At 42.6% G+C, this 27,879-nt stretch overlaps 3 protein-coding genes and 1 long non-coding RNA gene across 5 annotated transcripts in view; 3 read left to right on the top strand and 1 right to left on the bottom strand.

Moving 5' to 3' along the window:
- The window catches only part of LOC124401873 (protein mono-ADP-ribosyltransferase PARP12-like), an 8,856-nt gene extending 3,901 nt beyond the window's left edge, over nucleotides 1–4,955 (top strand). Inside the window, exons 5-12 of the mRNA XM_046874406.1 lie at nucleotides 83–209; nucleotides 353–518; nucleotides 635–767; nucleotides 911–1,007; nucleotides 1,168–1,246; nucleotides 1,341–1,471; nucleotides 2,263–2,420; nucleotides 2,851–4,955. Of these exons, the coding sequence (XP_046730362.1) occupies nucleotides 83–209; nucleotides 353–518; nucleotides 635–767; nucleotides 911–1,007; nucleotides 1,168–1,246; nucleotides 1,341–1,471; nucleotides 2,263–2,420; nucleotides 2,851–4,235 (2,276 nt within the window). The 3' untranslated portion in view covers nucleotides 4,236–4,955. The remainder of the gene's footprint in view (nucleotides 1–82; nucleotides 210–352; nucleotides 519–634; nucleotides 768–910; nucleotides 1,008–1,167; nucleotides 1,247–1,340; nucleotides 1,472–2,262; nucleotides 2,421–2,850) is intronic.
- A 355-nt stretch (nucleotides 4,956–5,310) lies between these two features.
- On the top strand, nucleotides 5,311–14,556 carry LOC124401754 (protein mono-ADP-ribosyltransferase PARP12-like). Its single transcript, XM_046874190.1, has 12 exons — nucleotides 5,311–5,767; nucleotides 6,162–6,297; nucleotides 7,622–7,889; nucleotides 9,946–9,993; nucleotides 10,088–10,214; nucleotides 10,474–10,639; nucleotides 10,730–10,850; nucleotides 11,038–11,134; nucleotides 11,237–11,312; nucleotides 11,783–11,913; nucleotides 12,505–12,653; nucleotides 12,728–14,556. The coding sequence occupies exons 1-12, from the start codon at nucleotides 5,502–5,504 to the stop codon at nucleotides 13,864–13,866; spliced, it is 2,724 nt and encodes a 907-aa protein (XP_046730146.1). The 5' UTR covers nucleotides 5,311–5,501; the 3' UTR covers nucleotides 13,867–14,556.
- Nucleotides 6,149–7,614, bottom strand: LOC124401757. Its single transcript, XR_006928606.1, has 2 exons — nucleotides 6,388–7,614; nucleotides 6,149–6,304 (listed from the first exon to the last, which is right to left on the bottom strand). It is a non-coding gene; the product is annotated as an uncharacterized LOC124401757 (long non-coding RNA).
- A 478-nt stretch (nucleotides 14,557–15,034) lies between the features above and the next one.
- Nucleotides 15,035–27,879, top strand: part of syn3 (synapsin III) — a 58,683-nt gene continuing 45,838 nt past the window's right edge. Inside the window, exons 1-2 of one of the 2 annotated variants that reach the window (XM_046874191.1) lie at nucleotides 15,035–15,454; nucleotides 22,726–23,147. In XM_046874191.1, the coding sequence (XP_046730147.1) occupies nucleotides 22,759–23,147 (389 nt within the window). In that variant the 5' untranslated portion in view covers nucleotides 15,035–15,454; nucleotides 22,726–22,758. The remainder of the gene's footprint in view (nucleotides 15,455–22,725; nucleotides 23,148–27,879) is intronic. The other variant, XM_046874192.1, reaches the window with a different exon arrangement.

Genomic DNA, 27,879 nt, shown 5'->3' with positions numbered 1-27,879 from the left:
TCTCCATAAAGTGTACTGGTCTTCAAAATTTGGACTTATTTTCTATTTGTTTTCTAATTGGATATTTTGGTCTTGATTGCAGAGAAATGCTGGAGAGTCCATTTTGGTCTTCCCTATAAGTGGGAGATGGAGATGGATGGGGTTTGGATGGACCTCCATAACAGTGAAGCAATCGAAAGAGATTACTGCGATCCAGCCAAAACCCAGAGGTGCGTAAGAAACTAAAACGGCTTCATATTTTTGTTCGCCAGTCTGGTTCAAAAGTATTCGGACACATCTTGAAGATCTTGACCTTATGTCGTTTTTTTTATTGTTGAACTTCTGACGTTCCTCCTCCTGTCTTTGGTAATAGTGTCGGCTGCGAGCCCGTGCGTTTTGACACGATGACGCGGGGACTTCACCGGGTGCGGCGTCTCTCCACGGTGTCCTCCGTGATGGAACCCAACTTCAGACACACTACAAAGTGGATCTGGTACTGGAAGAACGAGTATAATTCCTGGATCCAGTATGGATCTGTTGTACGTAAGACTTCCGAGGAAGTGCAGAGAAAATAAACGGAATATTTTGCTATGTTTTTATTTATTTCTATACAATTCTGCTTTAAATGAACTTTTTTTTCTTTGTAAAATGACAGAAGGAGATGCACAGGCTGTCCTCCATCACCAGTGACGAGCTGGAGAAAAAATATCTCCACTACCTGGAGGACAAGACGCATGAGATGGTGAAGTTCACGGCGGGTAAACATTGTTATGAGCTGAATTTCAGAGGTACGGTCACATCTCATTCAAACCCCAGAGTCGAGCTGATACGACGTGGATGTGGATCTCGGACATAATATCCTGTGTGTGTGTGTGTGTGTGTGTGTGTGTGTGTGTGTGTGTGTGTGTGTGTGTGTGTGATTTTTCTAAAGATATGAAGCAGAGGAACGATCTGAGTAGCTCAGAGAGAGCAGTAAGACGCAGACCGTTTTTTGTTTCTCTCTTCGATATCCGCACTACAAGAATCAGGTACAGATAAATACATCCCATAATAACCACTCATATACAGTACACACTATATGGTCAAAAGTTTGTGGACACTCGAGCACAAGACTGAATGATGGATGGAGGGATGGATGGATAGTCATGTGTTCATATTCATGATCGATCTCTTTATTCCTTTTTGCAGAAGAGTTCCAAACTCCAGCTCTCATCTGGGTGTCCCAGGATTTTGGGATAAATCTGCAATTCCTGACTCGGGATTTCAGGTACAGTGTTTTTTTCCGTTTATTCCTTCTATCTGCTGTACCTTTTATTTATTTATTTATTTATTTATTTTCCTCCCCCCGGTTTTCATTACAGCGCGTCTTTCTTGACGCATCTCACAGGGACTACATCAGGGTGCAGGAACTTTTCAACAAGACCATGAAGGAGTTCAACATCCTGACCATCGAACGGGTTCAGAACAAGGAATTATGGGAGGATTTCCAGACGTGAGTAAGAATTCTGCTTTGCAAAATATTTCCGTCTGAAAATCTTTTTTTATATTGATATTGACACTATTAAAATATATCTGATGTTCTCCTGGTGCTTGAGGGGTTTCCTCTGGGCACTCAGATGGATAATTTTATGGATGGATGGATGCCTGATTTTCAAGGATGGATGATTTTAATGGATGGATGGATAGATGGATAGATGCATGATATTATGGATGGATGGATAGATGGTTGGATGGATGATTTGATGGATGGATGGATGGATGGATAGTTGGATGGATGGAGGTTTTTTGATGGATGGATGGATGGATGGATGGATGGATGGATGGATCGATGATTTTCATGAAGGGTTGATTTGATGGATGGATGGATGGATGGATGAATGATTTTCATGAATGGATGATTTTATGGATGGATGATTGGATGGATGCATATTATGGATGGATGGATGGATAGATGGATGGATGGATGATTTTATGGCTGGATGGATGGATGGATGGATGGATGGATGGATGGATGGATGGATGGATGATTTTATGGCTGGATGGATGGATGGATGATTTTATGGCTGGATAGCTGGATGGATGATTTTATGGCTAGACGGATGTAAGGATTAGGAAGGTTAGATGGATGAAGGAATGGATAGATGGATGGTTGAATGTATGGAGGGATGGATGGTTGGATGAATGGATGGTTGGTTGGAGGATTTTATGGATGGATGGATGGATGGATGGATGGATGGATTCTTATGGGAATATAGTATAGTTCTTTATGTGGTTTATTCGCAGGAAAAAAGAACGAATGAAAAAAGCAAACAGCGACAAAAAATACGGCGAGGCGGAGCGACTGCTATTCCATGGCACCAACGCCAGGAACATCGACGCTATATGCCGCCAGAACTTCGACATGAAGGAGTCTGGAGCCAATGCAACAGTGTACGGTGAAGGTAAGCACGCTCATGTGGCTTTTCCAACTAGACCATGTGGTACGGCTCGGTATGCTAACACATCTGTGATCCGCTAGTTAGATGCTAATTAGCCTGGTGGAAAGCGCTAGGGTGGATTTACTGGTCATGTGATTTAAGGTAAGGAGAACGTACAGTTACATTTGGGCAGTAGGTAGTCATGGGTAATCTATGGTTTAGTTACTTTGTCTGTCTGTTATTCAGGCAAAAGTATTGGAACACCTGACTTTCCAGCCATATGTGGAATACCCCAATCTCCTCAATGGAAGATCTCCTTTTATAGAGCTCTAAACCTTTACCTTTGGGATGAATATACATGGAACGAGATTCATAGCAATCGTATAGTCAGGTGTCCACAAACCTTTGGTGGTATAAAATATTCTGAGCACTTGCTTTATTGAATCTGTTGCAGGCTGCTACTTTTCCAGGGATGCGAAATATTCCACCGATTACACCGATCGCTACGGCGACAGATCCATGTTCGCATGCAGGGTGCTGGTCGGACAGTACGCCAAAGGAGCGCCCCATTTTCGCAGACCTCCGTCCAGAGACGCGGCAGGAAACCTTTACGACAGCTGCGTAAACACCGTACACGAGCCCACCATCTACGTAATCTTCGACCGGTCCCAGGTTTACCCAGAATTCCTCATTACGTATGAGAAGTCCAGCATCCCAAAAGATATCAGAGTAATTTGTTCAAATGTCAGCGAGTCTTCCGGTATTTCCGCGAGCGACGTCATGTCCTGGGACATATTATCTTCTGCGAGCATCTCTACGACGAGGTCTCCTTCAGATCCAGCAGCAAATCCAGATAAAGATGTCTTTTTGGAGACAAATGATGCAAAAAGCCTAACAAATGTAGTCACCGGAGCTCCGAAAACAGACTCAAAGTCGTCGTGTGATTTAACTTCACACAGCAGGTTGCTCAGAGAGTTCGACCAGAGCTTGAGAACATCTAAAACGATTCCAGGTTTGACCCATTTAGACCCATCTAGTCTAACAGGGAACAGAGCTCCGTCTGGGATTGAGGAAACCCTTCAAGAGACCGTGACAGCTTGTACCTCCAACTCATTGGATCCATCGCCACGTTCTCCAGACAAACCCAAGAACCTTGATGCTTCCTCGATCACCTTCTTCACAGAAATTGAGAACAAAACCTCAAAACCCAGTTGCGCTCCAGGTTATAATCCGTCTCGCTCTGGATCCTCATCATCCTCTCATGAAACCTGGTCCTCTAGAGATGTCGACCAAAGCTTTCACATCGCTGATGATAAACTAAACGTGATCCAATCAGCATGTAAGTTTGGCTCAGAACTAAGTTTCGGTTCCACTAACACACCTGAGGAACTCTTCCCTCCAAAGCCAGCTCAGGTTTCTTCATCTTCATCGACATCCACTGGAAAGTCAGCCCAAGTCTTGGCTATATCTGTGAGAAATCCAGAAACATTCAAGCAAAGATCAAACCCGGACTTGGTGGCTACACAACGATCTTCAGCTCACAGAGAAGCTGTGAGAAGCAACCACTCTCACCCACTTTCAGCTGCACCAGATTTAGAAATTCATAGCTCTGGTACACCTTTTTCCATCATTCCAGTTTTCTCCGACCTCTCAGTGACGTACAGGGCCGGTTCCTCTTCAGCTCCTGAGCCGTCTCTCTCTGAAGGCTTTTCTTCAGTTTCCTTTAATGGAACGCAGCCTCCTGATGTCTCTGCTAAACAACCTCCTGCGAAAAGCCCAAACCCTCAGAACGTCCCACAAGCTCAAAGCGTGAAGAGCAGCGAGTGCGTGGTGCAGTGAAGCCTTCGAATCGCTTCGGTGGAAACAAACATTGATTTCAGATAAATGTAGCATAATCGCTGCTCCACGTGACCTTCACAACGCGATGTACGAAGACACGAATAACCTCCTTTTCAATCTTCTGAGACCGCATTCAAATCAGTTTTCACGTATCCTCTCACGTGTTTTAATAAAAGTTATAACGTTTATATTTTCCTAACAATTTTAAATAAAAAAATGCGTGCTCGCTTAAATAATATATAAACGAATAGTTTTGAATATTCGTACAAATAAAATATCGAAAAATAAAATTAAATAAATCAAATGAATGCATTACATGTATTCTTATTTAATCAATTTTATTCAATAAAATTCAATAGTTTGCATTTGTAGTTTGAGGAATAAACGATCTAATGAACTTCTCCCAGGATTTCTCTCCAGCGATGTGGGAACAGAACCACACGTGGTACAACTTGATTAGAATATTCATGTCGCTATAAAACCTTTTCGTAAGTAAATGCACATTTTATATGCAGCCAATAGAAATCCTTGTTTGCACCAATACATTATATAAGAGAAAAGATTATAGCTGTGAACACGCATCTGACTGGTTGGATGAATTGAACTTGTTCGTACTCCGAATTGGTTCTGATGTCCGTGGGTTTCAGCGAGAGGACCAGCGGATGGAGCAATGGCATGAAGGCATGGGGTATATACATTTTATATATATATATATATATATATATATATATATATATATATATATATATATATATATATATATATATAATCACGAAGTGAGATCTCAGTGTGATGAGCTATGATGTAATAATGATTGATGATTATTTCACACAATAAACATGAGAATTGTTTGCTGTAAGGTTTTCATTTATTTATTTATTTATTGTTTGATTTCCTATATATATATATATGACAGTGATAGAGAGAAAAGCAGACAGAGAGATGTATGTGTAGATAGATAGATAGATAGATAGATAGATAGATAGATAGATAGATAGATAGATAGTGTTGGTGTGTATATATGTGTAAGAACTGACTGATTGATTATGATTATTATTGAACACACATGGACATGTACATTACATTTATTTCCTCATTCCTGACTCTCAGTCGCCGCCTATACGAGTCACTGAACGAGGCAGTAAACGAATCTGAACCAACCATTTTTAGGAACCGAGTCATCAGATTCGACTCACTAGGACGAAACGAAACTACCAGCTTTTTTCCTGAACTTCGGGAAAAGCAGAAACAGGACAGGAGTCAGTCATGGAGTCAGAAGAGGCTGGTGATCAGTATTTCTCGGCACCAGGTGAACAGAAGGAGCTGGAGGATGTGTGTGATGAGGTCTGTAAGCTCCAATTTAACGAGACGGAAGGTGAGACAGAGACATTTGTGCTAATAGAAGAGGACAGTGAAAGACAGTGTATTAAGACCAACCTGAGATTGTGTAGGACTGAGGGCTGTGAAGGCTGTAAGAACCTTCACCTGTGCAAAAGCTACCTGTTTGGAGAGTGTCCATGTGACAACGAAAGGTAAAAAAAAAAAAACAATTTATCTCCTACACATGAAAATATATAATTGTATATATTACATTATATATTATATTATTATGAATGTTTTATAATATTGATAATAAAATAACATTCATAATAATATATAAGATAATATATAAAATGATATATACTATTCATAATAAAATATCATTTTATATATTATATTATATATCATCTTATATATTATTATGAATATTATTATTTTATTATCAATATTATATATCATTTTATATATTAAATTATATATTATCTTATATATTATTATGAATATTGTTATGATAATATATCAGATTTATTCCTTTTTTTTGGTGTCTGCATTATCTGTCTGATTTGTGTTCGAAAATAAATATGTATTTCTCATTTGCCAATTCAGAGACGAGTGTTTATTCAGCCACGATCTCTATTCAGAGCACAACGTCGGCGTTCTTTGCCAACACAAACTGCTGGAACTGGACTGCGATGAGTTGTGCGTTACACTTCTGCAAAACGACACCACGTTATTGCCTCAAGTAAGACCTGAAAAAGAGCACAAGAAAATATCAAACGAAATGTTCAGTCTGGTGTTAAATCCCTTAAACCACACCGATGACTTTTATTACCTCTGTATAATATGTAACTGATAATCCAGCTGTTACAGGATGTTAGTGCAGGATGTGGAGGTGAAGAACGACCAGTTATAATGGTGTAAGACTTCACACGTAGCCGTGGATGATCATCTTCTCCCATGGTCACATTGAGGAGTTCAAGCTGTTGTTGATGTTCAGAGCAAAACTGACCTGAATGAATCGAAATCATTTTTATTACGCATTCTATATATAAAACCCTTCTGCTCCGAGTCACACCCAGAGATAAAGTAGTGCCAGAAGATAACATTTATTTGCATAGTAATTAAAGGCACAGTGAGATTTATAACTAAGCTATTGGAGTTCAACCCTGGTGCTTTTTCTCTTTATATTTAAAATTCTGATTCGTCCAGAATTCATCCTGCATCTCAAACCACTTATTAAAAATCATATAGAAGTTCAACCATATTCAAAACTCCTCAATAGGAACATCTGTACACATGTTCATTTACGTGATTGTCCGATCAGCCAATCATCTGTCATCTGTGTGGTGATCAGAAAAGCATCTGGTGGAGGAGGGACATAAAAAAATGCACACCAAGTTTCTCTCCTCCTTTTGGGACATTTAAAGACTGGAAAGAGCAGATAAGATTAAAGATGAAACTGAACAGGGGTGTACAGGCGTTATAACTCGTCATAACCCATTTTTTGTTTCTAGAACATGGAGAGTTTTTGGAGAGTTTTTGGAGACACGTGCGCATCCCTTGTGTTTCTATGCAATAAACTCGGTGATGTAACTTTCTGAAGATTTCCATTGACCAAACTAATCTAGAAACGTCCAGATGTTGCGCTCTATTTTTTAATAAAACAGTCCTCTCTCAGCGTGAAGAACGGCTTTAGACGATCTCAGCATCCGGACACTTGTTTCTCCAAAACATTCTGAAGATGTTCTTCACTACTTGGAGGTTTCTTGTTCATCCCAGAGCAGATCAGTAGCAGTTAGGTGCAGTGACTGAGCAGGTCGTTCCATGATGGACGTCACTCCACACCACTCGGACGTATTTGTCGCTTCGGCTCGTCGTCTTGGGAGCCGTTTTGGCTCAGGATTCCTTTCACTTCCTGGGATAAACTCCTGGGCCCCAGAGTGAGGCCCTTAACCTCATAGCTGCTCATTTATACAAATGAGATAAATTTCTCTGGATGAGGGCGTCTTTCGAATGGCGTAAATGGAAACCTTTTAAACGTAACTCCCTCTGCCTCGTGCACACAGGTGTGTTCGGCGTATAACGAGGGTGGCGGCGAGTTCGGAAACTGCCCCAAAGCAGGATCCTGTAAACATCTCCACGTCTGCGAGGACTACATCAGAGGAACGTGTGACGGCTGCAGCAGATGCCACGATTTATACGAGCCTCACCCGGCGAAGACGTTGCAGGACAGTGGCGTGCCCGGTCAGCTGATGGACGTTTTATTGTTGATCTATAAGAACATGCTCACCATCGCAGACATGAACAAACCCAACATTTTCAGCAGAACATCAGGTAAGCTTCCCAAGCTCCTTTTTATTTAAAAAAAAAAGCCATTCAGATGCATTTCATTCTCATCAGCACCGAACAAATCTCACGAATTCGAAAAACGATTCAAAAGTTTGTGGACACATTAAATCCCCATTTGCTCTTATAACAACCTCCACTCTTCTGGAAAGATGTTCCACTAGATTGTGTGGAGATTTGTGCACATTCAGCCACAAGTATGCACAAGGAGATGGAGGTGAGATGAAGGCACCTGGAATCCTGGGTTTATAGCTCTATAACAGAAGATCTTCTCCATCCCATATGTTCATGGAGCTTGCTTTTTATATATACAGTGAGGAAGTATTTGAAGTATTTGAACACCCTGCTATTTTGCAAGTTCTCCCACTTAGAAAACATGGAGGGGTCTGAAATTGTCATCGTAGGTGCATGTCCACTGTGAGAGACATAATCTAAAAAAAAAATCCAGAAATCACAATATATGATTTTTAAACTATTTATATGTATAATACAGCTGCAAATAAGTATTTGAACACCTGTCTATCAGCTAGAATTCTGACCCTCAAAGACCTGTTAGTCTGCCTTTAAAATGTCCACCTCCACTACATTTATTATCCTAAATTAGATGCACCTGTTTGAGGTCGTTAGCTGCATAAAGACACCTGTCCACCCCATTCAATCAGTAAGAATCCAACTACTAACATGGCCAAGACCAAAGAGCTGTCCAAAGACACTAGAGACAAAATTGTACACCTCCACAAGGCTGGAAAAGGCTACGGGGAAATTGTCAAGCAGCTTGGTGAACAAAGGTCCACTGTTGGACCAATCATTAGAAAATGGAAGAAGCTAAACATGACTGTCAATCTCCCTCGGACTGGGACTCCATGCAAGATCTCACCTTGTGGGGTCTCAATGATCCTAAGGAAGGTGAGAAATCAGCCCAGAACTACACGGGAGGAGCTGGTCAATGACCTGAAAAGAGCTTGGACCACCGTTTCCAAGGTTACTGTTGGTAATACACTAAGACGTCATGGTTTGAATTCATGCATGGCACAGAAGGTTCCCCTGCTTAAACCAGCACATGTCCAGGCATGTCTTAGGTTTGCCAGTGACCATTTGGATGATCCAGAGGAGTCATGGGAGAAAGTCATGTGGTCAGATGAGACCAAAATAGAACTTTTTGGTCATAATTCCACTAAACGTGTTTGGAGGAAGAAGAATGATGAGTACTATCCCAAGAACACCATCCCTACTGTGAAGCATGGGGGTGGTAGCATCATGCTTTGGGGCTGTTTTTCTGCACATGGGACATCGCGACTGCACTGTATTAAGGAGAGGATGACCGGGGCCATGTATTGTGAGATTTTGGGGAACAACCTCCTTCCCTCAGTTAGAGCATTGAAGATGGGTCGAGGCTGGGTCTTCCAACATGACAATGACCAAGCACACAGCCAGGATAACCAAGGAGTGGCTCTGTAAGAAGCATATCAAGGTTCTGGCGTGGCCTAGCCAGTCTCCAGACCTAAACCCAATAGAGAATCTTTGGAGGGAGCTCAAATTCCGTGTTTCTCAGCGACAGGCCAGAAACCTGACTGATCTAGAGAAGATCTGTGTGGAGGAGTGGGCCAAAATCCCGCCTGCAGTGTGCAAACCTGGTGAAAAACTACAGGAAACGCTTTGACCTCTGTAATTGCAAACAAAGGCTACTGTACCAAATATTAACATTGACTTTCTCAGGTGTTCAAATACTTATTTGCAGCTATATCATACAAATAAATAGTTAAAAATCATATATTGTGATTTCTGGATTTAATTTTTTAGATTATGTCTCTCACAGTGGACATGCACCTACGATGACAATTTCAGACCCCTTCATGATTTCTAAGTGGGAGAACTTGCAAAATAGCAGGGTGTTCAAATACTTATTTTCCTCACTGTATATATATATATATATATATATATATATATATATATATATATATATATATATATATATATATATATATAATATTATAAAATCTAAACAAACCAGTTGTTTCTTCTTCTTTTCTGTTTTTTTCTCCAGAGAAATGGATTTGTCTTCTCCACTTCCGAAATTCCTGCGACGTGGAAAGTACGCATGCACCCCCCTCCCCCTCCCTCTCTTCAATCACTAAAACGTACCGTATACCGTGTTTCTATTAAAAACATGCGTTTTCTCCGCACAGGCACGTGCGAGGATGCGCATTTCTTCTTGCCTTATAAATGGGAGGAGAGAAACGGACCAGGTTGGGATCTTCTCCCTGATCATGAGGAAGTAGAGAAAGCGTTCTGCGATCCCGCTAACACGCACAGGTGTATATTCAAATCGCATCTTTTTTGGCTACGTGCGCATTCACACGGGGTGTCGTGAAACGCACATTATGCATTATTCACTTAGCGATTTCTAGCTACATGGTTTCCTCCTATCAGAGCAAACAGTACTCTGAAGATCTTTCACTGGAAGCTTGTTAGTTCAAATCCCAGTGCTGCCACCATGTGGCAGGAGGAATCTGTGACAAGACTGCATCGATTTCGGTGTGATTCTCCTCCACGTGATTTGTTTTTTTCCCAGTCTCGGCATCGTACCCGTACACTTCGACACAATGACTCGAGGTTGTCTAGAGGTTCGCCGTCTCTCCACCATTTCAGCAGTTCTGGATCCCAGCTTCGCCCTCACTACAACATGGATCTGGTACTGTGAGAAGGAAGATGGGACCTGGGTCCAGTACGGATCATCAGTAAGCAGTAGCGCTACTCGTATTATTAATTATTATTAATACATGTATTATTTTGATCGTGAATTTTTTTTTTCTTTTTCGATTTTTTAGAAAAAATCGCACGATATGAGTTCCATCACCAGTGAGAACCTGGAATGGAAATACCAAGAGAACTGTCATTCTGTTATTAAATTCGCTGCAGCCGGACACTCTTATGAGATCAATATGCAAGGTAGGATGCAATATGTTCTATTGCAATGATCTTCATCTTTTAGATTTTGGGGAAAAAAAAAACAGACGGACGTCTAGACTGGAAACTAGAACCGTCTGAATATCACAGAAGCACCACTTTCGGTTGCGCTTCATCGTGCTGAAAGAGATTTGGATCATTCTGATTTTTATGCCCCCACTTGATGTAGATATGATGCAGTACAACAAAGAAATGAACACCACAATGCGAGTAAGGAGGAGACCCATGTTCCTCTCAGCAGATGATGTCCAAAAAATCATAGCAAGGTCATTTTTTTTTTATGGTGAAAATCTTCTAAAAATCAGCTTTACCCGTTCATATTTAGTCTTCCATACGTTTAACATGATATGTATTTGTTATCTGCGTAGGGAAATGGAATCCAAGGATCACCAAGCTGTTCCATGTGACCCGGGTCAAGCCAATACAACTGCAGCTGGATTGGAGGTAAGAGATCTTTGGCAGTGTTTTTAGAAAAAAGGACTTGGTGTGACCAGCTTTCATTTAAGTGCATATAAAAAAAGATACTGCTGGAATCTTATACCCCCCCTAACCATGAAGGTCCACAATCATCATTGAGCAGAGAAGGTCACGTGTATCTCGCCAAATTTGTCCTAGGACTGGTTCAACCCTGCTGGAACGAAGACCCTACCTCCTGATTAGGCTCACGGACTCTTAACCTAGAAAGTGCATTTTTGACTTTGTGCCAACTTCCGGGTTGCCATGAACATCCTGATCCCCCCTTTCATTATTGGATCTGTCAATGTATGTTTTTCAAAATTTTATGTTCAGCTATTTTCTTGGTCCTCATAAACGTCCTGCACTCTATAATCTAAAATGCATACAAATGCATACAAATACAATAATGAAATATATACAATAATATTACTTTAAAACCTACTTACTTTCCGTTCCAGAGAATCCTCCTAAACAGCCATTCTGAGGAACACAAGAAGGTCCTCAAGCACTTTTATGAGACAATGTCCGAGTTTAAAGTGAAGAGCATTGAGAAGGTGCTGAACAAGGACTTATGGGAAGCTTTTCAAAGGTACGGTTCGCAGTCTACAAACAACCCGCTTTGTTTTCCAAACGCGACCTGCTAAACACTGTTTGATCACATGATCATCATCGCTGTGCTAATACACTTGCTGTCCGATTTGTGCATCCGAAGCAGGTGGCAACACCGCGGTGCATTAAATCCTGCAGATACAAGGTCAAGCTCTGAACTGTGGCACGGTTGCCTGAGTGTTTCAGAAATTGATCTCCTGCTGGGATTCTGACACACGGCGCGAGATTGCAGCAGTTTGCGCAGAATAGTGTGGAAAACAAACCGTATATAGATTATACGATTATTGCTCAGGAAATCCTGGTTCCACATCTCCATCTGACTGTAGAAAACTGTAGAAAAGGGCGTTTCTCGTAATCACGCGGTGAGAAGAAAAGCATTTTAGCGTAGATACCGAACATCGAACCTTGAGGACCACGTAGAAAAGGTGGACAATTAAAGATCTTTTCAGATCTGAAGCTCTTTTTTTCCAGTCCATGATATTCCCACATGATTGGCTGCTTGGAGAACTGCATAAATGAATTGGAATGAAGGTTGAGTGTGTGTGATTTCTGTCATGTGGATTTTCTACAGGTATGTAAATGTCATGAAGGAGAAAGATAAAGGCAAGGAGAATGAAAAACGTCTCTTCCACGGCACTCGGTCCGAGCACGTGGATACCATCTGCAAGCAGAACATTGACTGGAAGATTTCTGCACGTATTTCAACACCGTATGGTAAAGGTGAGTTGAAAATTTAGTGACGCCAAATAAATGTCTACAGTACAGTATAATGTCTAACGGTTTGTTTGCTGCAGGAAGTTATTTCACCAAAGATGCCAAATCTTCTCATGACTTCACCGACACATCTGGAACTCGGTGCATGTTCCTGTGCCGGGTCTGCGTTGGAGAATATACCAACGGGAATCCCAGTTATAGTCACCCTCCTCTAAAAGATGGGAAAAATGGCATCTATTATGACAGTTGTGTAAATAATATGAACAACCCATCTGTATTTGTTGTGTTTGAGAAGCCCCAGGTGTACCCCGAGTTCCTTATTCGGTATGAACCAGGAGCACGAATTGGTCCTCCACTACACACTTCCCTGATCAATCAGGCTCGTTTCAGTGCTCCGTCTCAATCCAGTCAACTTTCGAACAAATATTATAGTCCACAGTTTCGTTACAATTACAACGCTTTGACCTCTGCCCCGATCGCTGCCTCGCTGATGGCTCCAGTTTTCCATTTCCCTAATTCTCGGTTCCGTTCTCCGTTTTTCCCTCATCCAAACCGCGTGAGCCAGTTTCCGTTTTCTCCCTACTATAGGCCTTTCTTAGCCAGGAATTTTACCGTTGGCAATCCAACAAGGCCACAAAAGCGACAAGGAGGATTTGGACCTCTGTGTCCAGCAGAGAACTTCGTAGCTCAGGTCAGAGCCCCGGCATCGGTTCGAATGCCCACCGCAAGACACCACGGTTCAAATTTCACGAAATCAAATAGTGGATTTAGTCCGGGTTCTGCTTTTACCGGTACTTCAGCCCAACCTGATTATCCAAAATCAGTTAGAAGTGACAATCCCAGAGCAAAACGAGCTTCTAGATTTAATTCAAGAGCTTGGAGTACTCCTGAGGTACGAAGCATGAGACCTGAAGGTAAGAGCTTCAACAGATTTGATATACAAAGTACTAACCCTGAGAGTCAGACTTCCAGAAGCTCTACCACACTAAGTGCTAAACCAGAAAGTAAGACTTCCAGAAGCTCTGCGGCACAAAGCACCAAACCTGAAGGTAAGAGCTTCAAGAGCTCTGCTACACAAAGTACTAAACCTGCAGGTAAGACCTCCAGAAGCTCTGAGGCACAAAGCACCAAACCTGCAGGCATGAACTCAAGGAGCTCAGCTTCACAAAGCACCAAACCTGCAGGAACGGGCTCCAAAAACGCTAGAGGAAGGCACTAGTGCTTGTCAGAATACGATCCTTTACGTATCAGAAGCTGTTCTGAATTTTGATCTAAATCTTTTAGTTTTTCAGGTGCCTCGTTATAATACTAGCACCTACCAAAAGTGCTCCATACAGCACCGCTTCTACGCATAGGCAAACTAGGCGCAAAAAACAGCCGGTGGGGGCGCTAGAGTGCAAAATTATTTACCTGCCAATTTGCCAATCGTTATTATCACTTACAAGATTTGTATGGTGTGGGAGTGGAGCAGTGTGGTTGGAGGGCGGAGCCATTGGGGCTGTGTGTGTGTGTGTGTGTGTGTGTGTGTGTGTGTGCGTGATTCTGGTGATCTTTGGATGCTTTTCAGAAGGTCAGAGGTTCAGATCCAGCACATGTACAGTCTTCGGTCATGTATAAATTCTGTACCACAAATTCCCAATAAATGGAGCGAAATTTCCTGAAAAAAGCTCGGAGGTACACAAGACCCGATTCACAGCCAGGAAATTGATTAGTTCTGATTTCTATCCAGCTGTGCACTAAACCCCTGTGTACACTTGGGGCTTATTAATAATGCAGTTGAGCAAATTGTGTTGTCACTACAGACAGAGGGTGGATTCCTCCATTATCTTGCTCAAATGTGTCTCCATTGTTGTGTAGCAGTGTTGCTTTATATTGAGAATAATCCAAAAAATAAATGATTCCTCCACTATTTGTGATCTTCATCTGCTTTTTTGTTGATGTTACACTAGATTTTTTTTTGGGATTTTACCTTCATATCATTAAAATTCATCCCATCTCTATACAGGCCATTCAAGATCTTCTACTAAAACCCAGATCTTCATGGAGCTGGCTTTGTGGAATTTATTCGAACAGGTTTGGGTTGAAGTTGAAGCGAAGGGAAGGAAAAATTCCAAAGATCCAAAGACAGATGTTTGGAACGATTTGGTGATGAACCACATCTGGCGTATGGAAAAGGCGTCAGTCCTACGTCCTACGTATTGATCATCAACGGAATGAAAGTCGTTCCAGGTGGAGTTTCGTCTCTGCGCAGGTTCTTTCCAGGTTCTCTTATGTTTTCCGACCTGATGATCTACCAGTAGGTGAACTGGCTGAAAAGAATAAGTGTGTGTGTGTGTGTGTGTGTGTGTGTGTGTGTGTGTACAGTGGAATTGGACTGAACAAACTGAGATGATGATGATGATGGGCACTAACATTGAATGCACGCGCATACAGGTAATTCATTCTGATTGCGCGTGCTTTGAGCGCACTCTCCTCAACCCTATATCCTTCCTCCGGCGACCGCCCTAATGAAAAATTAATAGCCCCCATCACGTGACCACGACTCTGCCTCACCCTCCCACCACCACTACCAGTCGGTCCCGTAACGCGCTCCTCGAGCCCCCAAAAGCGGACTGGATGCGACAGAAGGTGCTCGCGTTTCCCGGCATGCATTGGGAAGCTGTCTATTGAGGAAGCTGTGTGCACGGGGAGTCGTGACGCTTGGAATCTCCTCCTCATCCTCCTCAACCGAGAATATTTATCTTATCATTAATAATATTAATAATAATAATAAGAAGAAGAATAAACCCGGACCGGACGCGTGACAGGTAAAAACTCCATCATTATATGGATATGAATGTGTTTGAATGCAACAGCATGATGAACCAGATGAATGCGTTCCGCAGTATGTGCGCGCGCGCGCGTGCGTGCGTGTCTGTGTGCGTGTGTGCGCGCGTGTGTTCTGCACTTACACTTCATAGGAAGAGATGCAGCTCAGATGAAAACCGCTCCCAGTTCCCATCCTCATTGCCATTTGCAATTAATCCTGTGCATGCAATGTTTTTTTATTTATCTAATTAATGCACGACGATTTTAATGCACGATGAGCATCACGGATTCAGTGTGTGCAAATAATCAATAAAGCGGTATTTCCCCCCGCCCTCCTTGGGTTTCATCCTCAGGTTGACCAGGGCAACAAATACAGAATGATATAATATCCTGTGCACACTTGATGGAGAAAGGAAGGAATACACCGGTGCGTTTTTTTTTTCGTTTGCGCACGCGCTCGTTCAACTCGTTTAACAGGCCGAAAAATTCACCGCATTCACAAGTATTTCCTTTCGATATCGATTGATTGATTGATCGATTGTTGCAGACAGTCACAGGCAGCTTCATGATCCTAGAGGATTGGAATGTACAGCCTGCACCCAGCGTGCGCATCTCCATCATAGTAGTGATTTTCCTATTGAAATCATTGAAGCTGAATCACTGACCAATCACGTGACCATCATGCATAAATATTGGTTCACCGTTCAGCTGCTTCATCCTGGTCAAGGACTCCGAACGGTTCCCAGGAACAGCATGCGTGAAGTGGAAATATATCGAGAATAGGCAACCCATTCAATTGGAATTTTTTCTGGGAGGAAACCTGAGAACTCAGAGGAAACCCGAATCAGATACACAGAGAGAATGTGAGTGTGGGATCTGAGTTTTGGAAGTGTGATGCGTCAGTGCACCACCATAATCCTTATATTGACCTGTCATTTAGAGTGTTAAAATTCTACACGATATGAAAGTGTTTGGACACCTGAACGTTCCTGACGTACCTGGTTCTTCTCCAAATTGGTGTCTACCAAAGAAAAAAATTCAAAATTGGAATCACACAATTGTATCCCTCAAACGTAAGAACCTGAACCTGTTCCATCGTGGCAATGCAAATGTTTCCCAGTGCACAAAGCGAGCTCCATGAAGATCTGCTTTGCATGGTTTGGAGAGGAAGATCTTGAGTGGCCTGCTGTAGAGCTCTGGGAGTGTTGCAGTCAGACAGCTCCAGGGGTTCTGGATCGAATATGAGCTCATATTAATGTATGATTGTGGCTTAATATACAGACCTCACCACGTGTCTGCACCGGGTTCCTGTGGGTTCTCTGTTGTTTTTCTACCTGACGTTTCCGGCCGTATGCGGTTCCTCCAAGTTGTAGAGGACGTCTTTTGGAGGCGCTAGCATGAAATGTTCCCATTCACTTGATCTACGAGAGTTTCAGCATGTGAGCTCAATAAAGATGTGGGTTGGAGAGGAAGATCTTAATTTTTTCACGCAGACTGCACCCCTGGAACCCGACTTTTCTATCACCCTTGTAGATAAATGAGCACAAATCTCCACAAAATCTTGTGGAACATCTTCCCAGAAGAGCAGAGATGTTTTCTCATCACTCGGCTAAAAGAATCAAAGCTCAAAGCGTGCTCCAAACGTTGGTTTGAGGGTGAGAAGAACGTGTGTGTCTAAAAATGCAAAAAAAAACACTATATAAAATCCATGATGTAGGGCCAAAAGTTTGCGGACACAGACGATCTCTCACAAGGCCTTAAACCAGGTTTTATCTTTTGGCTCCAATAGCATCAGATGCTGATGTTGGTGTACCAGTTCATCCCAAAGATGGTCAGGACAACCTCCTCACCATAAACCGTGTCTTCACGAGCTGGCGTTTGTGTACAGGAGCATTGGCTTGATGTTTGAGGAGGAACATGCTGTGTGAGCATGATGGTCAGGTGTCCATTTTAAGTCAGTCAGGAGCAGCTGGAGACTCAAAAGACTGATATCAATTCATTTACGTTGGTGACGCATTGTCCTGCAAACAAACCATGTTTACTATGAGTTTTTCTCTCTCTCACTCACACACACACACACACACACACACACACACACAGTCAGTCATACGTGTGGGGGAGTCGTGTTACTTCCTGTTTCCAGATACACTCCGTTTTCTCTCCACTTTATCACCACCAATATCGTTTCGTTATTTTGTTGGATTCGGGTACGTGTGTGTGAGATGTATGTGCGTGTGTGTGTATGTGTTAGATGTGTGTGTGAGATGTTCTTTGGTACCTGTTAATGCTCCGAGTGTTTTTATTTAGAATTTCGTTACCTTCTGTGGATTTGTTCTCAAAATATGACTGAACTGGGAGAAAGTGTGAGCTTCACACACACACACACACACACACACACACACACACACACACACACACACAGAGGCATGAATCAGTCAGTGGCAGCTAAGCACTTGAGTCTTCACTCGTGGACTGTGATGTCTAATATACACTTTATCTTCAAAAGTATCGGGACACCTGAACTTTCCTGCCATTTGTGGTTCTTCTCCAAACTGTTACCACAAAACCGTACAATTGTTCGACGGATGCGTCGTAACTCAATTTTGCGTTCACTCGAACAAAAAAACCCGTTCCATCATGGCGCATTGTGCGCACAAAGCCTAGCTTCATGAAGCTCTCTGGTTTACACATTTTGAACAGAAAGATCTCCAAAAGCTCTGATCTCAACCCTGCTTAAGACCTTCATCGATGAACGCGAACGCTGACTGCACCCCAGACCTCCTCACCTTCTCACCTTCCTGTCTTTATTAACATCCTCGTGGCTGATGAACACAAGCGTCCACGTGCATACTCCAAAATCTAGTGAAGCATCTTCTCAAAAGAGTGGTGGGAAGACGTGTGACGTGAAACACGATGCTCAAAAAGCACACACTTGTCCGCAAACTTTTGGTGAAGGACATGACGTTATTTAAGAAGGATTTCTTCAAATAGGACATCAAAATGTGATTTAAAACACAGCCTGAGTTCAATCACGCTGTTGCAACTCGCTGCTGCCGTCACCTCCGGGTTCAGAGCGATGTGAAAATGACTGAGGGAACAAGTATTCACTTCTCACACACACACACACACACACACACACATACACACACACACATAGTACTCGTGTTAAAACACCCCGATTAACACTTTCGGAAGTCGTGTCTCGTGTCCCCGAAATAAAATCGGGTTTTCAGTTTGAATAATTAAGTGTTGATTAGAAGTATACAGCGTCTGTAAAAAAGTGTGGAGTCTTTGAGACGCACACGTTCCTTTCGCTTCAACAAACACACAAGGACCAGTGAAAGAAGGTCCAAATGGGCCATTTTTTCTCTAATACAACTTGCGTACTTTCCCCCCCACAGTCACACATGGAGGAAGAAGCGTAATGCAGATTTCTACCAGAAAGTGAAGGAATCCCAAACCAACATGGCTCCCGTACCACACTTCAACAGATCCTTCGTTATTAAACATTTCCATGTTGATGTTGTTATCCAGAGGATTGAGGAGCACTTTATTTAAGAGTGAACACTGGATTCAGTTGCTTGTGCAAGTGGAAATATTGTTATCAAGCCATAAAGCCATTGATTGTTGAATAATAGTTTAAAGGATGTGTGGATACCGGATGTTGTTTTGAGATGTAGAAATGAAAAATGGATCCTGCAGGTTGCCACTGGGTGCGTGCACAAAATTGCCAAATGTGCACTTTAAATGTCTTAAAACCCAGGCGTTCTTTTAATGTTGTCTGTGCAGGAAGACGCAGCTCTGCCTCTGCCATGTTAATCTGTATTCTACACCAGTGGTTCCCAACCCCCGGGTCACGGACAGGCACCGGTCCGTGGGTCAGTTGGTCGCACAGAAGGAATGCATAACTTACATTATTTCTATTTTATTTATTATCTGATTCTCAACGGTTTTATTTCGGAAAATGACCAGATTCTCTCCTCCACATCTGTTTTTGACTCACTCTTGATGCAGGTCATGATGCCTTGGTCACATGACTTACCTCCATCCAGTACCTTCTTAAAGGGGCTCCGGCCGCTAACACATAATACATTACCGCTAAATTCAAACCACCAAGCGAGCAAAATGACCAAAAAAACACCACAGTGGATTCACGTTTATTATTAGATTTAGAAATTACCAGTGTTTATGCTCATATCATTTAATTTTGTTGTGTTTATCCGTCACACCTCAAAGGCCAGAAAAACGTGGCGCTAAAAGGTCGGGGGTTGGTTCACGCGACTCTCGGGACTCTCAGATCGAGCTTGAGAAATGGTTTAGCCAACAGAAAATGATGTACACCACTAGCAAATTTTCCGGAACGCTGTTAGTGTAAATCAGGTACCGATGAAGGTGAGGTCAGGAGGTCTGGGCTGCCTGATCCAATTCCTTCCAATAGGGTCGAGGTCCCTGGTGGTCTAGTGGTTAGGATGCAGCACTCTCACCGCTGCGGCCCTGGTTCGATCCCCGGTCAGGGAACCAACCCCAGCAATTAGGGTTGCACAAGCCTGGGAAGGGCATCCAGCGTAAAAACGTGCCAAATCAAACATGCGGATGGTCTGCTGTGGCGACCCCTAACCGGAGAAGCCGAAAGAAAGTTTTAGGGTCGAGGTCCAATCTTTATAGCAGGACGCTCAATAGTTTCCCCTCCTTCCCATGGAAAATGTATCTTCATGGAGTGGGCTACTAAATACTAACAGAGATGTTCTATAGTCTAAGATGGTGGGAACAGACTTTGATTGGACCGTTGCAGCGCTCATGAACGTGTTATAAAGGCTTGACGTGCTGTCGCTACCCGGCTTCAGTTCTCTCTCTCGTTGGAATGCACCTGCAGTGGCTGGGTGTGAGCCAGACCACCTATCCATGACTCTTACTCAGCATGTTAATGCCCTTATTCTGCACTCACACACACACACACACACACACACACACACACACACACACACACACACACACACACACATCGCCTGGTTACTTGTACACCAGCTTCAGTTTTCAATCCTGTTTCGTAACTGATGATAATTTTAATAACCGCTTTCACAAACAGATGCATGAGACACCGAGATTCTCCTTGTTCTCATGGTTAATTGTTGGTATTGCTTCAGCGTCTCATACTGTGCTCTGGAGTGCTCATTGTAGCTGTCAGACGTGTTTTAGTCAGAATGTGAAAAACACGCTGGAGATGTTCTTCTTGGAGTTCTTCATAGCTCATTTCTGGCTTGTTCTCTCCATACTGTCGAATGAAACACATCAGGAGCAAAGGCGCGAAAGACAGAGGCCGTTAGCGTATCAACCACGCCGGTTGCTACAAACGCAGCATGTCGTCTCTATTTTTTTCACTCCGGCTTGAACGAGGAGGTGTTAAATATAGGACTGCAGGAGACGTAGTGTGTTGGAGGTACGACTGCGATCCAATTGGCCAGTTACGTGGTGGTTCCACAAATCGTCAAATCATGCAGATCCTAGTCAAGAGCTTCAGTTCATGTTCATATTAAACACCAGAATGAGGAAAAGTGCGATTTATGTGATTTCGCATGTCCTGGGTGCCATTGTTTCAGAAATCCGCTCGTCTCCTGCGATTTTTACACGCTGCGATCTCTAGGGATGGATGGTGCAAACGACATTGTGAGTGAGTGAGAGTTCTGTGGTTCTGTGGTGGAGGTCAATGAGGAATGACCAGCTCTGGTTTTGTACTCCAGAGTAAACATGTTATATTTTGAGGTGGATGAGCTACAAGAGCCGAAGATCACACCAGGTTCCACCAAAGACACGGATCTGAGGCTCAGGTTCACTAAAACTGGACAGATCAAGACTGGGGAATGGTTTCATCATGGTTGTAAAGAGTGATTATATGAGTTACTATAGATTTCTTTCACTCTTTGTTATTTTCAGCTTCAGAACTCTCACTATTGGGATGTTTTTTGTTTTTTTCAACATTCTGGGTAAAACCCTAGAGAATGTTGTGTGTGAAAACCTGGCCATTTTTCCCAATTTTGAAGTTTGATGTCAATGTTGAGACCGAAGCTTTTGAACCGCATCATTAGGATTGTATCCGTTGTGCTGCTGCAACGTGATTGGCTGATCGGATAGCTACATGAACCCGGAGTGGATTTTACCGATATCGATAGCTCGGTCAGCTCCTATTTGCCGATGAACGATTAATCTACTGTTATAAATAAGATTAAAGTAATTAATAAATAGAATTATATAACTAATCAATTATAAATATAATAAAGCACTCCTCTCTGTGCAGCGAGCAGTCTCAGCTGTCAGCGATTTACCTCTAGAGGCTGCTCTCGTAATGACAGCGGACCGGAATCTGGAAAAACTATCAGCATGGATTTTTGTTACAGCAATCAAAACCGATTAATCGGTCGACCTCTATCACTTTATAGGCTTTTACACTGGTGTCTTGGGACATCTATTCACCGCTCATACGAAACACGACGATCCGTTCTCATCAACCGTGACGCAAAAGCTGCGCTGCATCAATTAGCATTAGCATTATCCCCTGCCTTTCTGTAAAAATCTTCATCTCGCACCTCCTGCAGCTCCCCAGCTTTCAGTCTTATTCAACCCATTATTACATCCATATTCACACCTTTTTCCTCTTTCTCTCTCTCCTTCTCTATCTCTCTCTCTCTCTCTCTCTCTCTCTCTCTTTCTCTCTCTCTATCTCCCTCCTCTGTTTTTGTAAAGCCCTACTCAAAACAGGATCTGAAGAACGCTGCTGCTCCTCATTCTGTCGAAAAGATGCGAACCTAATGATCCGTACGCTGCTTTTTCTTCTAAACGGCTGCTAATGCAATCGTCGTTACCGGAGCGCTGTTCTGGACGCCTTCGCAGCCGCAGCGCTGTGAGCGTTTTATTAAGTGACTTTTTTTCCGTGTGGTCGTTACCATATTGCTGGTAAACTTGACTGGAAGTTATCCATAAATGTAATTGCGTTTCAGAGACTCAAATACTGTCGCACGTATATGCCAGATACGTCACATATCATCACAAGTTCAAATTAAGCCTATGATTACGGGGGGAAATTCAGTGGCCAATCAGAGCAGGATGTCTGGGGAAAAGGGGTGTGGCAGTCCACTATAAAGCGACGATTAAAGATAATTACATACACAATTTGAACAAGCATAAAGTATGTTGGTTGATTATGTCCATGAATTATGCTTGAATGCTCATTTCTTATCCCTGACAGTTTTCCCTCTCGTTTCTCTTTCCATCCCAGCCCTGAATAACAGCTCCAATCAACATTACCGCCATGAACTACTTGCGCCGGCGTCTGTCCGACAGCAGCTTTGTAGCCAACCTGCCCAATGGCTACATGATGGACATGCAGAGGCCGCCGGGTTCCAGCTGTTCCAGCAGCTCCACCAGTTCCCCGGCGTCCCCGGCGACGGAGAGGCGTCAGCAGCAGCAGCCTGCAGCACCAGCCGCGGGTCCGCCTCCTCAACCCTCTTCCTCCTCGGGCACATTTCTCAGCTCTTTCTCCAGCGTGGTGAAGACGGCTCAGATCGCCAGCGCCGTCCATGCCAAAGCTGCTGCTCATGGGGAAAACAGCTCCGCAGCAGCCACCGGCACGGCTCCGGCCAAGCCTGTGATCCGCAAGCCCAAAGTCCTGCTCGTCATCGATGATGCACACACAGATTGGTAAGAACTCTTTTGTTCTTACGTTTCAGATCTATTCACTATGTGTTATTTAGATTTCGACCGACTCATCATTTCACGGCATCAGCTATCACCAAAAACTCGATATGGGTAGTTTTTCCGGGTCGCGTTATACGCGGCCTCTAGAGGCGCATCACTGACACCACATGCTTATATATTTAAAGATTATTTTTTTGAATGGAACTGTTTTTATGTATTTGGAGAGTTACTTTTTTTTGTTTCCGTTGGAATGCATATATTCATATATTTCATTTAGCAAATTTTCATGATTCAGTACTGTTTATTTAATTTTGAAATAAAGTTCACTACTATTTTACACGGGTTGTTATGCTATGCTTGCTCTTTTTTTTTTACTTTAGCAAGAACATGAGCGGAATCAGACGGTTCTGGTCAGAGTGTGTGTTGAGTGTGTGTATAGGAATCTCTTACCTTCCTAAGGTGTGAACAAAACCTGCATCCATTATTCAGACAGAGTTCTTATTCATCTAAAACTTTTAAGCTTTTAGTCCTACAGAGAAACGTCGGACCTCTGTGTATAAATGAATAAATAAATAAATAAATAAATAAATAAATAAATAAATAAATAAATAAATGAATGAATGAATAAATGAATAAATGAATATATGAAGCCAAAGAATGGATTTTTGAACTGTATTTCTTGAAGTAATCTTCAGGAAGGAAACATTTTTATTTTCGGCAGCTCCTAACAGTCCATTAGCCCCAGCAGAGATTTACATCCCGCTGATAATGTTCTGTCTGCTAATGAGCCGTTGCTGTTTGCAGCAGTTTGGATTAGCAAACAGCCCAAAAAACTTCCTTTTTTAAATTTTTTTTTAGAGTGACACTGCAAAAAAATTGTACAAATCAAAAATATCTTGAATTATCGCATATTTCAGTTTGTCAGTTATTTCTTACTATGTGTGGCCAAAGATTTTGGGAACTTTTGTTTTGGAGGCGGTCTCATGAAATGTTTTTCTTCACTTCAACGTATAGGGTTCAAGCATGACTGCTTCTATGGGATGGAGCGAAAGATCTTGAAAGATCTTGAGTGGCCTGCTATAGAGCGATAGAGTCTCCTCATTTCAGTTTAGAAGAGTGGAGTTTATTATTATTTACAGGAAATTAGAACTGAATGTAGATAAATATAAATATATATAGCTGCCCAGGATATAATTCTAGTGCTTTATGAGGAATAATCTGTATACAATATAATATACACACTGGTTTAAAAAAATTAAAAATAAAAAAGATTGGATGCAGTGAGTCTCTCTGACAGCAGGGTGGGGCAATTGTCCAACTTGACAAGGCCTGGGCTGGAATATAACAAATCTAGCACTCTGCAGCAGATGGAGCCAGACACACACACACACACACACACACACACACACACACACACACACACACACACACACAAAGTCCTGTAAAAGGAATTCACTTCAGAAATCGAGATTTTCTCTCCAGTCATGTTGCAAAAAAACCCAGAAGGCACACGTCTGGCCTCAGCATTCCGTCTCATAGCTGCCATAGGTTTCATTTTAAGGTATTAATCCTTGTTCAGACATGTTCTGTTTTGCCTGCAATATTAATATATATTACGATTTGTGTCTGTTTTTCGGCTCCAATTATAGCACCGAAGTGGGCGTGGCCTAAAACATGGGATGTCTCCGAAATTCTGGTTATAACACGAATAGAATCGCGCTTACGGTTTACGGTTACGATGTCCGTTTGTGCCAATTTCGTCTGTTTTTACGTTCTTCTGTATCATTTCCACCCTGTGACTCCGAGCAGGAAGTTCATAACGTTTCACGTTTGCTCGTGGTGTCCATGATGGAATCGCTGACACGATCAGAATAGCACCAGCTCCCGATGTACGCAAGATGGATTGTTTTTCCACGCTGACTTATGAAGTTCGGTGCTCCCCGTGATTGTGCGTGCATTCCTGTGCTGCCATCTTGTGGCATGTTTTTGATACAACCTCAAATATTTAGTCCACGTTTGCTTTTTTCTGATTTTTTTTCGAGTTCTTCCCGAAGGTGTTCTGTAGGGTTTCGAGCAGTGTAGTAGGAGATCTTTCACTCCACACATCATGTAAATACAAGTGAATAGCTTCAGGATCTTCACGTTTTGTAGAAGGCATATCTACGTGCTGTACGTGGTCAGGGAATTTTTGCGATCGGGTTCATGAGCGATCCCAAACGGATTTTACAACAATCCTCTTATTTTGTACAGAGCGGCTTTTCCGTATCCAAAAAACACAAACTGTGCTCTCCAAGGCGACGTCAGGCGGACAATAGGGACCTCTGTACACGTGCTGATGGCCTGCTTGCAGATGACAAAGTCAGCGAGGAGCGAATTTCTGACCTCAGCGCCGAGAGATTTAGCCGATGAGACCGTTTTGACATTTGAATCACAATGAGGCTTTTATCGAGCGCTCGATTTCGGTGCCTCGCGGAGCCAAACGGCATTCGAAAAGTTGTTTATTTCGAAAAGTTGCACATGAGGGCATGGGCAGGGAATGTCCTCAAAAACACCTGAAACGTGGAGAACGTCGTGTTTCTCGGTTGAAGACTGACACTTGATGAGTGGTCAAGTCATTGGTTCTGAAGGGTATGAGTTTAAATCCCAGCTACGCAAAGGCCCTTAACCCGAAATCTGCTCAGCTGTATGAAGACATGCGACAGGACTTCGGGATACAAAGTGCTTTAGGAAGAACACACTATAAGGACAAAAGTATTTGGCTTTTCCATTTTGCGTATTTGGTTCTTCCCCAGACTGTTGAAGGCAAACAGGACATCTCTGAAGCAGGAACATTCTCCCTGGAGACCCAAAACCTGTTCCATCATGAACACAGCACACTCCATGTAGATACATGGGTTGGAATGGAAGATCTCCCCAGGCCTCTTACATTTGTAGCTAAATGAGCACAAATCTCCAAATAAATCTAGTGGAACATCTTCCCACAGGAGTGGAGCTTCTCATAAGAGTAAATGGAGACTCGGTGTGGAATGGTATGTACGTAGGAGTCGTTTCGTTCCAGTTCCATGGTAATGAGACAGATGCAGTGTTTAAATGTGCTGAAGAGACGAAACGAGACAAACGGTAGAAAAAACCTGTGAACGAATTCATATTGCAAGTCGATATGTTGAGGCAAAGTGGGAGTGTGTGTGCATTAAGAGCAGATGACCATCGTCTTTCGCCATCTCTCTCTCTCTCTCTCTCTCTCTCTCTCTCTCTCTCTCTCTCTCTTCTTTCTCTGTGAGCATTCCAGAACAGAGGGATCGTGTAGCTGGGAGACCCAGGCAGCCTGTGATGGACATGACCCCGTTCTCAGCTCCTGCTCTCTTTGTGGCCCACATTGATGCCACACACATCAGCTTTCAGCAGCCCATCTCCTCCATCTCCATCTCTCGCTCCCTCTATCAGCCTGTCACTTTCTTTCAAAACGCCCCGAAACCGGGTTTCTGTCTCACACGACCACTTTCATACATTTTACTGTCGAATCCTTTCTGCTTTCGTCAGTCGATCGTTCCTGTATTTAGATCTTCATCACTCGGTGCAACAAACGAAGGCGGAGTTCGGAGCCAAAAAAACCCCACACACCTTTTATTCATCTGAGTTTGACCTTGTATTCGTTTGTGGACAGTTTGTTTTAACAGTATTTGACCTTAAAAATCATGGGGTTAGAAGGATACGGACGCAATTAAATCTAAATAATCTCAATCACATGAATGCTGTCTGAGTGCATCCATGAAGAAAAACAAATGTCAATTACCCACAATTGTATTCAAATCACTCACTCAGTCACTAACTGAATTATTCACCCAACCAATTACTCATTCACTAACTCACTCATTCACTAACTAACTCACTCATTCACTAACTAACTAACTCATTCACTTGTTCACTCACTCACTCACTCATTCATTTGCTTACTCACTCATTCACTCACTCACTCACTCATTCACTAACTCACTCACTTATTCATTAACTAACTAACTCACTCACTCACTCATTCACTCACTCACTCATTCACTCATTCATTTACTAACTCACTCACTCACTCATTCACTAACTAACTCACTCATTCACTCACTCACTCACTCATTTACTAACTCACTCACTTATTCACTAACCAACTCACTCACTCATTCACCCACTCACTCACTCATTTACTAACCAACTCACTCACTCATTCACCACTCACTCACTCACTCACTCATTTACTAACCAACTCACTCACTCATTCACTCACTCACTCATTCACTAACCAACTCACTCACTCATTCACTAATTCACTCACTCACTCATTCACTAACCAACTCACTCACTCATTCACTAATTCACTCACTCACTCATTCACTAACCAACTCATTCACTCATTCACTAACCAACTCACTCATTCACTTACTCATTCACTAACTCACTCACCCATTCACTAACTCACTCATTCATTCACTCACTCATTCACTCACTCACTCATTCATTCACTCACTCATTCACTCACGCACTCATTCACCCACTCATTCCTTCACTCACGCACTCATTCATTCACTTGCTCACTCACTCACTCACTCACTCACTCACTCATTTACTCACTCACTCATTCACTCATTCACTCACTCACTTACTCACTCATTCATTAACTAACTCATTAATTCACTAACTTACTCACTCATTCATTCACTCACTCACTCACTCACTCACTCCTTCACTA

This window comes from Silurus meridionalis, chromosome 18 (assembly GCF_014805685.1).
Source record: "Silurus meridionalis isolate SWU-2019-XX chromosome 18, ASM1480568v1, whole genome shotgun sequence".
NCBI lineage: Eukaryota > Metazoa > Chordata > Actinopteri > Siluriformes > Siluridae > Silurus > Silurus meridionalis.
The sequence above is the reverse complement of the archived record's forward strand: the minus strand, read 5'-3'. Positions and strand labels throughout refer to the sequence as shown.

Bases quoted from the DNA above. Each gene is read 5' to 3' on its own strand.
- LOC124401754 (XM_046874190.1), top strand. From the start codon at position 5,502: ATGGAGTCAGAAGAGGCTGGTGATCAGTATTTCTCGGCACCAGGTGAA. The intron at 7,890-9,945 runs GTAAGCTTCCCA...TTTTTTCTCCAG, and splicing joins CATTTTCAGCAGAACATCAG to AGAAATGGATTTGTCTTCTC. The intron at 10,640-10,729 runs GTAAGCAGTAGC...TCGATTTTTTAG, and splicing joins GGGTCCAGTACGGATCATCA to AAAAAATCGCACGATATGAG.